This window comes from Balearica regulorum, chromosome 3, assembly GCF_011004875.1.
Source record: "Balearica regulorum gibbericeps isolate bBalReg1 chromosome 3, bBalReg1.pri, whole genome shotgun sequence".
NCBI classification, from domain to species: Eukaryota; Metazoa; Chordata; class Aves; order Gruiformes; family Gruidae; genus Balearica; species Balearica regulorum.
This window is the reverse complement of record NC_046186.1, coordinates 115,439,376-115,455,026: the sequence shown is the minus strand read 5'-3', so window position 1 is coordinate 115,455,026 and position 15,651 is coordinate 115,439,376. Positions and strand designations below refer to the sequence as shown.

Below are 15,651 nucleotides of genomic sequence, written 5' to 3'. Positions count from 1 at the left end.
GTGCAACTTCATCACCGTTTTATGGCTCAGACATTTAAATGATCCCACCTACTGGCTTGATGCAGTGATTTTGATGTTAGTGGAATAAGAAATGAGTTCAGAACCTGGTCTGGCACATGCAGATTTGCCTTTCTAAATGTGCATCCTACAGGAATGAGCTGTTGTAGCATTGTTGGCCATGGGAGTCCAGTACACACAGGTGGTGTCTGCAGGTGAGTCATGTGTCCAATTCTATAGCATTAGTGAAAATGGGGATAGCAATGCCTGAAGACTTTCTCCCAGTTTAAATCTCACTGTATTAAAAAAAAATCACTTTTTGTGTGGGAGGTGAAGAAAGCTAGCTGGGCTAATAAGTAATGAATAAAAAAATGAGGAAAGAAGGTATAGCGTGCATGGCTACAGTTATGTAAGAGAAGCGGAGAAGGAAATACATCAGCGTTTCTCAAAGAACCTCATCCACAGAGCTGCCAGGGAATTGGGCTGCAGGATCGTTCTCAACACACCCTCTGCTTCCTTTTTTCCTTTTTGGGGCCAGAGATGGATGAATTTATGCAGTGGCGAGCAGGATGCAGGCTCTGACTCCAGCCAATGGTGCGTGGCGCGGTGGTGTTTACCTAGCTTACGCAAGGCAGAGCCAGCCCCTCTTTAGTCAGAAGGCGCTACCCACAGCTTAAGTAAAAGCACACAGAGCAGAGGCACTCAGTCTGGCAGTTGCTGGAGGATTAAAGGAGTTGGTGGATTTCGGCTGGTTTTAAACAAGATCGAAGGGGTGGGGTGTTTTTTTTTTCCTCTACTCTGCAGAAATACTGAAGGGACAAAAAGATACTGGTAAGCGCTCTGCATGCCATCATTTTTCCCTTTTAGTGTTGTATTGTTCCAGTCTCTCTTCTAAAAGCCTCAGTTGCAGTGTTTTTTCAGTGAGGAGTTGAAAGATAGTTCAGTGATGTGGTCAAAAGGAAATCTGAGAACAGGCAGTGTGTCTGCGGGCTGCCCTTCCACCTAAAATAGGAAGAGACATTCAAAGTGCATAGTATAATAAATGCTGCTTGTTCATAAGAAGTGTCAGTTGCTTCTCATTTAGGATGAGTGTACAGCAAGATGCCTGGAAACTGTCAGCATTAACTAACAACATCATACCAAGGGGAATTTCTCAGAGCTGTTAAAGATTCACGTTGTTGAACAAAGAAGGTTTTAAATGTAATTGTAACTCCTGCTTTTGCAAGATGATATAGTAGGCTATGTGAAAAGGCTTTAGAGTAATACACCTATTTAGTGATACTTTGGTACGTAAACTGCCTCATCAGGAAGTCAGAGGCTCATAAAAAGCGAAATGGTAATGTTCAGATCTGTAGAACAAGAAGTCTTTGTGGTTTTCTGCAAGCACAGGGTCCTCAGCTGGGTATTCTAGTTCAGGTGCATCAGACAGTAGATCTCTCTGGACTCAGTCATCAAAGCATAAAAAGCTCCATCTGTTTGCGTAACAGCCCTTTTAAAATTAAAATGCCCCTATTTTGGTATAAACTCATAACCTGTATATGAAGTTGTGCTTTTGTCACCAACTTGCAATGAAAGTTGGGACTGCTTATTTTTAAGGTAATACTGTGTAATTTGTCTGAAGGTAGTAAAGAGGATAATTTTAAAGGGTCCTGACTGCAAAGTTCTCTGTATCAGAACCATACTTTTGCCACATTGTACCACTATTGTACAGAGTTTTTTGTTTTCTTGCTTATATTTTTGCAAGGCACTCCCTGAAGAGACAAATAGGTAGTGCTATGGCTAATGAACACCTAAACTTGTTCCATCAGCATGCCTCTGTCATATTGTTTTATGGCTTCATACATTACAGGTTATATAAATAATCTTAATTTGATAATCTGAGTATGAAATCAAAACTATCCCTTTTTAACAAAGCATACAGAGTTTGTAGTAACGGCCAAAGTGCAAGTATAGCCAAAAGCTCATGTAGAAAGCTGCAAATTAATCTTAAGTAGCTTGTATGAATAACTTTCACAGGTAGCTCAGCTGATTGAGCAAGTACAACCTGTAGTGTTTGGCCCTGATGCTGCAGGGGCAGTCAAGAGAGGAGCTTTGCCTTGTGCAAGGTTGTGTGGTTCATCACTGGTATATCCGAAAGCTGACGTGGAGGACATGGGTGGTAAGGGGGTGTAGACCACATGTACGTATAGCAGTTTAACTGGTGAAGAACATTTTCTTGGCTAATTAAGGTTATAGATAATATTGCAGTGACAGCTTTAAAATAGACACCTTGTGCTAAAAGACAAATGTTTTCAGCTTCCCACACGCAGTCTGAGTTACATCATTTATAACCTGTAGGAGGCTATCGTGGTTTCCTCAGGGGAGGATCAGCTGTTACTCTTTGTAACTGAAAAAAATGCTGGACTTTTTTTTTTCCCCGGGGGAATATTTTCAGAATTAAATTTTGTCAATCTGTTGGAGTGGATTGTTAGTGGTTACATAAATCTTCCATGTTCAATACACCCGGCCACGTTCTCATCCCATCGATGGCAGTTCAGAATAAAAGGACTGAAGTTGTTAGCAGAGGCTGATTGAAATCAGGCCCCTGTGCTTAGATGGTTTTTTCCATCTTTGGAACAGGAATGCTATTTCTGAATGCTGTCATAAGGTACAGATTTTCATACAGGTGCCTGTAATAGAAGTCTTGTTCTAAAACACTTGCCTTGTTCATAGAACAAGGATGCTTGTCCTCACAGCGCTATTCTTGACTTTCCTAAAATTGCTGAGAACTGCTCAGACTTGCTTCTGAGACTGAAACACAACTTGAAGCAGGACTCTGGATGCCAACCCGACTAAACCTGGAAAAAGTTAGCTGTAGCCTTGGTGCAAAGCAGTAGGTTTGTTATTGCGTATGAAGTTAAGGCCCCTTTGAAAGTGTCTACAGGCAATGTGCTTTTTTTTTTTTTTTGGTGCTGTGACTCTTGCAGGACTTGTTTCCAGGATGACCAGCCTACTAATGGCAGATGTCTGTGGTAAAAAGATGCTTTCATTCTGTTCCTGAGAATGAAAAACCTCTCTATTGAGATTTTACAGATGTTCTCAAGGCGCCGCAGCAGATAGTTGTTTGCATTGTTTTATGCTTGGTATCCTGTGCAGGAGGGATTGTTTGCTCATTTCAGAGCTTGGCCTTGTTGTCTTATTTTCAATGCTTTCATATCATAAGACACTCTTGTGTATATAGTGGATGACTAAGCTTATTCAGAGGTTATAAAAGAAAAGGCGAACAGTATAGACAGGAAAAAATAAGCCATACAAAAGCAAAAGGCTGGGCTGATTTTCCACACTTCCATGGCTTATTCTTTATCTTTAGTGCTGAAAAATCTCCTTTTTCTAGAAAGGAGAAAATTTATATTCTTCCTTAGGTAAAGTAGGGCTACTGATGTAAAGTGACAATGCAGTTTGAATATGGAACAGCTGCATCGCCATACGTTTCCTGTGCATCTGTAGTGAAGGATGCAAACTGTAGACAGAATCTGGCTAATAGAAAGTGGAACATAAAACCTGCTGAACTGGAAGTTCCAAGTGTGTGTGAAGGAAATGTGAGCTTGTTTTTAACTGGAAACTGGGAAAAGTGTGAAAACTATGGCTGATAAACACATACTCTTCTGCATGCTCTTTTACCTAGGTGATCGCTTCAGTAAAGACTATTTTAATAAAAGCTTCCAAAAAGATTGCTAGGAAAAACTGTTAAAGGAGAATAACTTTCCAGTGGTGATTTAACCATCACATAGAAGAAAGTGATTACTCAATCTTTGTCTCAGCTTTCAGAAACATAGTGATGCAAGGAGCTGATTCCGTGTTGCTTGCACCAGTGTAGATCAGCAGTAACATCACTGGTATAGTTTGTGAAATCTGGCAACCTGGACTTGATGGAGACTTTTAACCAAGCAAGAAGTCTGCTGGGAATTACTTTGGTTTCTTACTTCTCATTATTTATTGCCTCTTCTTTCTTCCATGCTTGCAGATATCTTCATCTTGAGAAACTAGTATTCCACACAGATCCTTTGTGCCTCACTGTGACTTTAACTTTGTTCTGGTCCTTTAAATCTGGAAGTCAAAATTTTGCCTTTGAAGGGATGAGATGTAGCCATAGAAGAGAACATGCAGTACTGAAATGCTGCGCATGCATTCAGAGGAGTTTAGTTTCTGATCTTGCAGCCACAAGATTACCTAGTGGAAATCGGTAGGAGTATTAAGGAGCATAAATATATAAATGTATGTTGGTAGACTTGGGTCCTACTTGTGTTTACTCAGGTAACTGCACTGTCGAATGTGAATTCTTTGTTTGAAGAGCAATACAGGGTTTTACATCCAAATAAAGTTCTAGGGTAACATGTAAATCTTATGAGGATGAGAATAAAATTTTGTTTCTTTGGTAATGGAGTTGCTCAGAATTTATATCTATCTGATCAAAAGTGCACTTAAGGTGCATATTTCGGTTGAAAAAAATCGTGTTGGGCTTCCTAAAATGAATTCTATTCCTAGAATAATTTAGGTTGGGAGGTTGTCTGGTCCAGTCCCCCAGCTCAAAGCAGGACTAGACAGCCTTAGATCAGGTTGTTCAGGGTCATGTGCAGTTGAGGTTTGAATATCTCCAAGAACAGACATCCCACAGCCTCCCTGTATTATTTTTTATCCTAATAGCTAATCAGGATTTTGTGTTGCAGCTTGTTTGTTACCTCTTGTTCTGTCACTGCATACCTGTGAGAAGAGCTGTATTATATTTTCTCCGTATACCCCCTGATTTACCACAGAATTGCTGAGGGAAGAGCTGGATATGAGAATTGCAAGGGTAGTAAATGGAGAACTACAAATAGCAAATTGTATAAAAACGTCAGTAGACAAGCTGTCTTGTGCTTTATTTCAATAAGCACAAAAAATCCAAACCCTAGAATATGTAGATATAGAACATAAAAAAGATAATGTTATAAAAATGGAAAAATTTCCAATTTTGCATCTGAATCAGCATATTTTTATTTTAATATACTCATTGACAGAGGACTTCTTTTTATACTGTGAAAGTGGGTTTTTTAATGCAGTATTTTAGAAAAGGGCTAGTCTGGCACTAGCTACAGTTGCTAGCAGCCTATAATGCTGGCTCTGTGTTTAGAAAATGATGGTAATTTATTACAAAGAGACTTTTATTCTAGTATTTTTAGCTCACAGCCGAGTGTTTAATGAATCTGCTTGGGCTCATTGAATTTATGTTCTCCCCTCCCCCTGCCTCATTTTAACCATTAAGATACTGCTATTCTTGCTGCAATTCCAAAAGCTGTACTTGGTCTACTAAATACTGACTTAATCACAAGGAGCTGTACCTCAGTACAACAAGATCTGAGGACTTCCTGTAGAAACCACCAAAGACTAATTGTGTTTGTAGTCTCATGATGAGAAAAGGCAGCTGAATGATTGAGGATGGCTGGTGAGCTAAACCTGATCGTTCAAAACCTACCAAAATTCATTATATCTCTAGGGCCCCCACTAGACTAAATGGCATGTTCAGTGAAAGTGGGCAAACTCTTAAACTCTTCATCTAGTCTGAAGCATGGTTTGCTAGGTCTTCCCAGAGATTAGTCTGCCTCCAGATTCGGAGACCGGTGTTTGAATGTGACAGGAGAGAGTACAATGATACAGTTTCTCCTTCTGCTTGAACGTTATCAGAAATCTGTGGCTTGTTTTCTGCTATAGCAGTCTTTGCCTTCTGTGACACAAGTGAATATTGAACAAGAAAGCTTGTAAGAAGCTGGATTTCATTCCTAAAACAAATTTAAAATACTTTTTTAGTTCAGATGTCATCTCTTTCCAGTCCCTCAAAACAGTTGCATGTGACAGTATTGTTGTGCAAGTTACCTTCCATGAGCTTTCTCCCAGCTCCAGAGGAACCAATGTTAAGAATAAAAATGTATTACTTGTTCATGAATTCTTCCTATTTCCTATTTTTGAGACTAAAAAGCGCTAACTGGTACCCATCGTAGTTTTGTGCTAACCTTAAACAATTGTGCTCACCTCTTGCCCAATCAAGTAATGCTTTTCCAAACCTGTTTTCTCTGTGTGCAAGCTGCTTTACTCATCTTTCCAATTCCATAATGCCGGACTAGGTACAGGCAGGGGTTTTCAGACTTTGGTCTCTTCTCTGTAGCAGAAGCAGAGATCTTGATGTGAAAAATATGCCACTACCAGTTCTATGATTTTTGAATGAATGTTAGATGGGGTGGGATCTTGTAATTAACACCTCATTCCTCATCAGCATTGAAGGGCCTTGAGGGAGTGCAGACCAGTTTGTTGTTCAGATCCTACTCCAATGAAGCTTGCTCTGCCAGTGGCTGGAGATGTTGTTGCAAAATTAATGGTCATGGCAAAAAACTAACTTGCACATGTTTTGCTCGTGCAGGCAGTTGCTTAGCTATATACTGGCACTACAGGGCCAAGCTGTCTTTTTAACGTATTTAATTAGCCTTTCCTAACACTTTTAAGAAGTCTCTGGGAATAAAAACTAAACAGGTTATTCTACAAGAGAAGGCTTATTATGTAAATTAGTGGATCCTTCCTCTCAACTCAAGACCATTCTCTCCTGTAAGTTCTTAAATGCTTTATCCAGCTTTAAATGATCTAAGAGCCTCCAGTGGGAGAACAGTTGAGTTTTATTTGCAGACATCAAATTTCACTTGAACTAGTCTTCAGGACCTCATTGGAAGAATATAGTTAACCTTTGTTATTTCTGAGAATGAAATGAGTTTTCCTTTTGGGTACAGTGCATCAGGCAGATCATACTGGCTGAGAAGTAGTGTGTGTGTTGTGCTGACTTTTTATTTAGGAGCACCGAATTTTGTATGTGCTTGAGTTGAAGTTAACTGGGTGGGGTTAGTAGTTGTGAAAGTGGTGGTGCAGCTCATAAATGCTCTGAGATGTATTTAAAAAAAAAAATGTTCAAACATTCAAGCCATGCTTCTGAAAGTGTACGAGCAAGCTCTTTTACTAATGATAGCTCTAGATTTCTAACTCTTGAACCATCCTTAAGTCAAATAAGAAGTGGGTTTCCATCATGTATGCTGGTCCCAATTTAAACTTGACTGGATTTAAATGTGAAACAAAAAATGTATTAAAGGGGAGCTGAGCATTAGATGTTGAACACTTTTCTTTGTATTAAGATTTTCTAGTTAATGTCTTTTCATTGCTGAAGTCTGTCACTTGGAACTGTTGGCCCCTTTTATGGTTTCTGCTGAGTTATCTCTTAGGAGGTTACTGGCCACCTGTTCAGCTAACTCTTTAAAGTAGAGCCTCTTTTAACTGTTCATGTGTAATTACTTTTAATGAGACTCAGAAGCTGACTCTGTGATTGAGATGTATTTTTTAGCTTTCCATGAAATTGTTCACTTGGGTGAACAGAGAAGTTATGCCAAACCTTTTCTAATGGCAAAAGTTGAAGTTATTTTTACTGCTTGCCTTCCCACCTTCTCTAAGTGAATGGATTAGCTCTTTTTCAAACACCAAAGTGTTGGGTGGATACTTTTTTTTTTTACCCTGTCATGGTATTTACTAATCCTGTGCTGTTTCCTAATGGGAGGTGCTATAGACTTCATAGTAGTATTTTTTCCGAGTAGTTAAATGTCAGTTCAGAGGACAACCAATTATGTATCCTAGGAAAGAAATGTGAAGCATTGCATGTGAAATGCAATGGCCAAGATGAAATGAGTTGTATGTGGAGAGGACTGAAGTGTGGGGGAGAGATTGCTGAAGAGATAAATATTAAATAGAAAATAGGTTAATCATTTGTGGAGGAGATTAAAGCATTAGGAGCTGTTTTTAGAAGACAATATATAAGCAACTATAATGCAAGAAGATTGTAAAAATAAAACAAGAAATGCTGAAGTTCATAGTAAAAATACTTCATAGTAAGTTTATTTATATCTTTATATCTATATACAGATAAATACTTAAGATTTGTACTCACTTAAGTAGAAATACTTAAGATACTAATACAGAGACATGGCTGGAGAACCAAGTGCTGTAAAACACCAAGAGCTAGATAGTTTCGTATTAGTAAACCACCCCTGTGGTGTCTTCAGAGGCACATGGTTTCAGAGAATGGCTGGTGTGGTGCTCTGAGGCAAGGTTGGGATGCCAGGAGGTGAGGAGGACCCCAGATGGCCGTAGCAAACATGTAAGTTGTGGATACAGTTAATGTTGTGCAGCTCCATTTATCAAACAGGACAATCTCCACTTCGATGTGTTATGATTACTGGCACAACAGGAATTTAAGGTCACATTTTATATAAGTTTGCTTTAAATTCTTCATTTTAGAATTTTAAAGGCAAAACCTTGGGCTCCACCTACAACAGTAAGTATCCTTACCCAATTTAACTTACTGCTATGCGTGGGTCAGCAATCTAGAAATGCTTCGGAGCAAACTATACTGCTTTGCGCGTTCCTGTGCTGCTGTTGCTATTGCTGTGTGACAGATGGGGACCGCTGGATCTGTGTAAGGCATTTTCTGCACCAGCTAAATGATGGATACCCTAAGGCTTGAACCAGGATAACTGCATAATGAAAATGCACACTGCTTCCTATGCAACTAAAATATAGTGGTGTAACTGTCGTGTAGACAGGACACGTTTCACAGTAGTGTTGTGCAGATCGGGTTTATTACAGTGCACTCACACATCTAGCAGTGTGTGTGATAGGGTACCATTGTGATAGTTACATGTGTGCTGACCACAAAGACAATCTTCAGTTACCTTATTGTTCCAAGCACTATGAAATCCACAGTACCCAGACTTGAGACCAAAGGAGAAGAGATTTGGAAGATGAAAAATGAAAAAGGGTTTCAATTTAGCCTGGTTGTGTTCTGCAGGCATCACAGCAAAAATTTGTAGGACAGTAAGATGTCTTTGAGTGTATTTGTGTGAAGCACTCCCAAGTATGTGGGATAGCATGTAAGAAAGCATAAAGGAGCATACTTAATTTTCAGAGAGTAGTGTGAGCTGATTGCAGGTGGGGATCAACATATCCATACTGAATAAGAAATTGATAGATTGAGAAGAAATGTTGAAGGCCAAGCTTCTCCATGAAGGAGCAAAGACGACTGGGAGAGGGTAGAGATCAGGTCAGTAAAGGGATCTTTGCATCAGCTTCTGAACGAATGTGGGCAGGGTGTCAAGCTTTTTGAGTTGGTATGAAAACTTACCAGGAAGGACCAAGGGAACATTCTTATTACTGTTAAAGAAAGTCTCAAATAGGCTAGCATCAGGTTTATTCTTTATTGATAAAGTGCTCTGTTGGGTAGACAGGAAGGTCAGAGATAGGTTGGGCAGGTCAGAGGTGTCTGGAAATGTTACTAGTGAGAAGCTGTAAAAAATACTAGTGTGAACTGTTCCTCAAAGCTGAAGTACGATGAAAAAGTGGTCTTCAAGAGACTGTTCTCATTAAGAATTATGTGGAATTCCCTCAGGAAGTCTCCTTCAAACAGCTGTTTGTATTATTTCTGTCTCTGGTTAAACATGAGAGATCACATTGCACACATCAAGCCTGTATGGTAGATTTGATATCAAATTGTCATACAACTTTCATCTGTAAATCCAGAAATTTCTTGGAAAGCTCTGAATCTGATATTTTCCATGAAAACTTCTACCTCTCTAGCTAATGGACTGGTCTTGATTTTTTTTTTTTTCTCTTCTTTAAATTTAATCCCTATCTGGCTCTACTTCTTGATAGTTGAATCAAACATACTAAATGAAGCTATATACCATTTATACTAAAAACTAGCATGAAGGAAAACAACTGTGGATGTTTTATCAAGGCCATACTGGAATTTTCTAAATGCACTTTCGGGGTTTTTGTGATCTGGTAGTTCTTCCAGGCAATTCAACCTTAATTGATGTGGTTTTATACGTATGTTCTTAAAATTATTTCAGGCAAAAGCAAAATATGGAAAACAAAAATACTGTACCTACTGTGTCAGATAGGTATGCAGGTGTGTGTAAATGATGGATTTGAGTCTTTTATCTTAATTTTATCTTTGTTTTTACAGGAAATAATGAAAAAAGTGTGCCACAACTCTTGATCAGAGACCTGAAATTTGAGAAGAAGTCATTAGCTAAGCTCATGTTTTCTCCTGATCAAGAAAATCATCCATCAAAAGCACCAGTAAAATATGGTGAATTGATTGTATTAGGGTAAGTGTTTGTGTCTTGTTTTGGAAGTGAGAATGAAGGTCAAATTTCAGGGCGCACTTAAAGCAGATAAAATGCAGGTTGCTCTAAGCTCGTCCCACTTGAACTCCCTCTTTTGCAGTGTATCTAGTGAGCATGCAACTGAATAGTGAGCTGATCAGCTTTCCTTTGGTAGCTAGTCTCATGTAAGGGAGGGAGTGGAAGGAGAGCTGCCTTTTTCAGGCATATCATGTAATGTGATATGTTGGAAAATTGCTCTGCAGTACACATACTTTTTTTTTTGTGACAGCATGAGCATGGAGGTAGGGCTCTAAACACTTGAGCAGATGTAAGGTGATTTTTCAGCTGTTGTGTTTCTTCCCTGGTAAGCGTTTCCTGACAAAGTCAGCCAATTTGTGACGGCTTTTCCGCGTGGTTCCAGGTTGGGCCAAGACAGATGACTAATGTGATAATGTGGAAGGAGAGGTTCCCTAGGACTTTAAATAAAATGAAAGGAATTTTATAAGAACGTAGTAGCTGACTAAATATCCAAGTGCAAACAGATTTTAATAAAGTGAGTTTGCTGGCTGGCCTGTTTATGTTGACATGTTCAAAGTGAGAGTCTGAGGGTTTTCTAATGGATTAAATTAGAGTCTCAGAGGACAGCATATGTATTTCTTCCAGGTTTTTATTTCAACCAAAATTGTCTAAAATACTGGCACTCCACCGGGGGTTGGCGAGCATTTAGAATCTTCCGTTTACAGTGTGAACACATCATTTAGAGATAAAGCTACAGATAGGCATATAACCTTACTTGTTTTCATGTTTGGGACCCAAGTCTGTTGTTCATCGACAGTAGTTTTGAGATTAATCTGGGTAGCATTCCTTGCCCTACAAGCTTTGTGTGTATATGCTGTAATTCTGTGGGCATGTTTCAATATTGTGTTTATCAATTCTCAAATTTAAATGTGATTAATTGGAAATCTGTAATTATTAATACAATAATAATTAAGAAGAATTTGTGCTTAGAATGAAAGTTCTTCTTGGTTTGTATCTCATGAGAAGCTAAGTAATACAGGAAGATGGACTTTGTTCTTTTTTCTGTGCTTTGTGATAGGTACAATGGGTCTCTCCCAAATGGAGATAGAGGAAGAAGAAAAAGTAGGTTTGCTTTATTTAAAAGGCCCAAGGCAAACGGGGTGAAACCAAGCACTGTGCATATTGCCTGTACCCCTCAAGCAGCAAAGGTAAGCTTGATTTGTCTAGTTAGGTATTTCTCCTGGTGCTGTCTGAAGAGCTCAGTGAAGTCAGTGCTGTTATGCTGAGATGAAATGATGTAAAAAGCATGAAGTTCTGGCTGCGGAAAGAATGGTTGATGTCTATCCAATGATTTTTGGTACCTGTCAGGATTAGCAAGAAACTGATCAGCAAAACAAATCTGGTGCCCAGTCCTTGCTGTGTCCAGAAAGAAAAATGTTTATTTTTGAAACATTCATGTAAGGGCACAGGCTAATAATGTAAAACGCTTTCTATTTGGTTTTTCTTCCAAACTCACTATGGACATCTGTTCTAGCCTTCCTGTTTTTGCACTCATTCATGCTTTAGGGCTAACTTTGCTTGAGGTGAAGCTGACTTTGAAATGGTCCTTTGCCAAAGCTCTGTGTGCATTTGCTACTCAGCCCAATGGGTAGGAGTTCCCCAGGGATGAGAACAGGTGGATTTTGCAGGGCATGTTTTATATGGCTCGTAATCAAGTTCAGAGTTCCCATGAAGAAGCAGTAAAGGAAGGTCTTGAAGTTGAATTGTTTCATGTCAAAACTATTGTATTATAGTGAAAGTTTGTTTCATCTCAAAACTATTGTATTATAGTGAAAGTATTACCATGAAATACTTCTGTGTTGTGGTGACTCAAGCGTGTGCGCACTTAAGTTCGATAAGTGGGGCATTTCTACTGAAACCAATGGAATTTGAGAATGCTTAGTGGTTGTTTAGAAAAGTTGTCCCGTGTCGAGATCAGGCCCTTGAACAAAAGTAGTGTTAAGTGTTTGACTCTCTAAATACCTTGACACTTAAGATTGATTCCTAAATTCAGGGAATGGCATAAGGTATTCTGAAATCAAAAGCATACTGGTGACCAAAGTTATTGTAATAGAATTGCACCTATAGGAGAGCTGTTAAAAATAAATTTATTTTTGCTAATTATTTATGGTGTTCAAGTAAGTGCTATTTGGAAGCACTTTTAGAAGAGTGTTTGTTCAGTTCCTAGTAGGTAGTTGCAGAATGAAAACCTAGACTAACAAACTGAAACCTAGATTAGTTCTGCAACCTCTGAGTTTCTTCATTTTACCCTGTTTACCACCATTACTTGTTACAAGTTGTTTTTGTCTGTGTACTTTATTAATCATCACTGATTTTAGTATGAACTTGGATCCCGTTTTTAGAGTGAAGTCCCTAAGTTTTTGTCCTCACTTTACTGTTGGAGAAGTTCAGGCTGAGAAGGCCATGGAGGTGTTACATTCAGTTTTAGTCTTTGCATTCACTTGTTTTGTGTCAAGGCTAGCATTGCTTTAACACGAAGCATGACTAATAATATGTCTTGGTTGCGTATATTTTGTTGCAGTGTGCGGTAAAGAGACCAGTTTGGTCTGTTGCTGAATCAATCCTGCAGCTTTCTTTAATGGTCAGGACTGTTTTTTCTGAAGTCTTAACTACAGGTGTGTCACTAACAATCATCTGCCTTAATGCATCAATTGAGCAGAACAAGAGCCTGGTTATATATATTGTCTGCTTTGCCGCTGTGTTCAGTAGAGTTATTGTTCACGGTTCAATAATATTTGGCATTTTTTCCATAGGCAATAAGTAATAAGGACCAACACAGCATATCTTACACGTTGTCTCGGGCCCAGACAGTAGTAGTTGAATATACACATGACAGCAACACAGATATGTTCCAGGTATGTGAAGTAAATAAGATATATAAATGTATTGTCACTTTTGGTACTTTCTAACAAGACATCCTCTCAACAGGCTTTTTCCCTCAGACCCAAAAGTTTGCTCTTTACTATTCAGAGACATTTAATTCTGTTCATTGCCAAGGCCATCACATGAAAAAGGCTGTATATCTTTACATATCTTTTAGGCTTGGTCAGAGGTGAAAGTTGTTTTTTTTTGTGACTAATGCACAGGATTATGGTTTTGCCTTTGATTGCTGGTCTGCAAGTCGCGTAACCTGTCTCCTAGTCCCTCCTTGCAAAACAAAGAATGAAGTGCTTTCAAGTTCTCTTTAAGCACTTGGAATTTTGCTTCTAGCATTTATGAAGGGATTTAGGATCAGCCAGTTGGAGATGAGATAGAAGAAATACAGTGTGAAAATAGAGGAAAGCTTTTGACACGTTCATTTTGTGAAAAATACCCCTAACTTGTTTGAGCAAACCCAGAAATAAGTCTAAAGTGCTGCGAAATGTGAAGAGAGGAGGCCCGATTCTGATGTGCTGGCAGTTCAGGGCAGCTTTGCTGCAGTTCCTGTATGTATGAAAATGAACCACAAACACATTTGCAGCTGTGGTGTGCACTCATATCTCATAATTGTTTCCTGTTTTTCTCAAAAGGAGGGGTTTTGTTCTGGGGTTTTTTATGTGTACTTTGTTCTTTCTGATTCCTGGACTGATCTTGCATTGATTTTAATTTTTTTTTTTTTGTTGTCGCTAATTTATGGCAAGGTGTTTTGCTGTCACAGCATTTAGCTGTGACGCCACTGCAGGATCTAAGGAGGTGGGAGGTGTTGGTAAGTGCTGGAGGAAGCTGCTATGCAACTGCAAATAACCTACAACAGAGCAAAAGGGCTGGAACGAACTAATTGCAGCATAAGCTATTGTTTGTGTAAGTGTTCTTTCTTCAGGCATGCTGAGGCATGTATGCTGCTCTAAAATTGCCAGTGGCAATCCATGTGTACTGATGGGTTGCCCTGCCTAAGAAGCAATAGAAAAATACATTCTGACAAAGCAGTTTCAGTCTCATGAAAGATCTCCATCCAGCCTTCACCAAAATGCACCTCGGGCTGTTGGGTCTCCTGCCCAGCAGTTAATCAGTCTTACCAGCTGTTTTATAAGAGGCTGTTGAGAGCTCTGGAAGTGAGTGAAAGGTATAAGCAGGCTTTGAACCTGGCTACGTGGATGTTTGGGAGAGGGATATAACTTTTTTCATGCTTTATAAGGAAAAGGACAAGATGAGTTGACTGGACAAGCAGTGAAACCCATGCAATTCTATCAAACCTGGTAGAGTTGTGTGGGACTGCAAAACTCATTCTTCCGTGCAACCAGGAAAGAAAGCACAGCTATTTAGAAAAATCTGGTTGTAGTCAGATGTTGCATTCCTGTTGTGTTCTGTGCATGTTAATGTAACTCCTCCCCGCCACAAACGTCTTGTACCTGGTCTTTCCTGACAGATTTGCTGCTTCTCAAGTGCCCCACCAGAGCTGGAGAGTCAGCTCACATAATCTCAATTTTCCTACATCTACAGCTCCACGTAGTCTGACGTTGTTCAGAATATTCTGGGCATGCAAAGTGACTGAATATCACTTCTCTTCCATCTAACTGCTGTTTCCTAGCTGTTTTGGCGCTGCTGCAGCTGATCTGACTGACCTGAGTGTAACCTTTCTGATGAGAAGGCCTTCAATGGGAAGTTGTCTCCGAATTGACTTGATTACATCATTTTATTTCTCCTTCTTTCAGTTGGCTGTACATAGCCTTCAGAATAACTTTGATCACGTGGAGGTGGAATAACTCATCAATTCAGATTAGGTTTTAGAAACCTAAATTTAGATTGGTGGAGGGGAATGCTTCAAACTGGAATGTCATTTTTTTTTCTTGATCACTTGTAAATGTATTGAGTTCGAATATTCCTAGACCCAAAGGCAAATTTCTAAACAGATTTTTTTTAAATCTCTTTCCAGATTGGTCGGTCAACGGAGAGTCCTATAGACTTTGTTGTGACAGATACAGTTCCTGGAAGTCAGAGTAATTCAGATACGCAGTCTGTGCAGAGCACTATATCAAGGTTTGCCTGCAGAATCATATGTGAACGTAACCCTCCTTTTACAGCAAGAATATATGCTGCAGGATTTGACTCTTCAAAAAACATCTTTCTTGGGGTAAGGGAACTGTTTCTTTTTTTTTTTCCCCCCTCAGAGTTCAGTGCAGGCAGGCTTATTTTGAAACTAATTCATAGCTCCACTTCAGGCAGATTAAAAGTTTTCATTGATGTAATTTCTCTTAGGAGAAAGCTGCAAAGTGGAAGACATCAGATGGGCAAATGGATGGACTAACCACAAATGGAGTTCTTGTTATGCATCCCCGTAATGGCTTTACAGAAGACTCCAAGCCAGGGGTGTGGAGAGAGATATCTGTGTGTGGAAACGTGTTCAGCCTCCGTGAAACCAGATCAGCTCAGCAGAGAGGAAAAATGGTGA

General features: G+C 39.3%; 1 protein-coding gene across 4 annotated transcripts in view; it reads left to right on the top strand.

The window, feature by feature from the left end:
* The window catches only part of PELI1 (pellino E3 ubiquitin protein ligase 1), a 47,105-nt gene that overhangs the window by 27,929 nt on the left and 3,525 nt on the right, over positions 1 to 15,651 (top strand). For 3 of the 4 annotated variants that reach the window (XM_075749676.1, XM_075749675.1, XM_075749677.1), the window contains 5 exons: positions 10,064 to 10,208; positions 11,302 to 11,431; positions 13,037 to 13,138; positions 15,136 to 15,333; positions 15,459 to 15,647. In XM_075749676.1, the coding sequence (XP_075605791.1) occupies positions 10,138 to 10,208; positions 11,302 to 11,431; positions 13,037 to 13,138; positions 15,136 to 15,333; positions 15,459 to 15,647 (690 nt within the window). In that variant the 5' untranslated portion in view covers positions 10,064 to 10,137. Of the gene's footprint in view, positions 1 to 652; positions 829 to 10,063; positions 10,209 to 11,301; positions 11,432 to 13,036; positions 13,139 to 15,135; positions 15,334 to 15,458; positions 15,648 to 15,651 lie in introns of those variants that run through there. The other variant, XM_010309961.2, reaches the window with a different exon arrangement.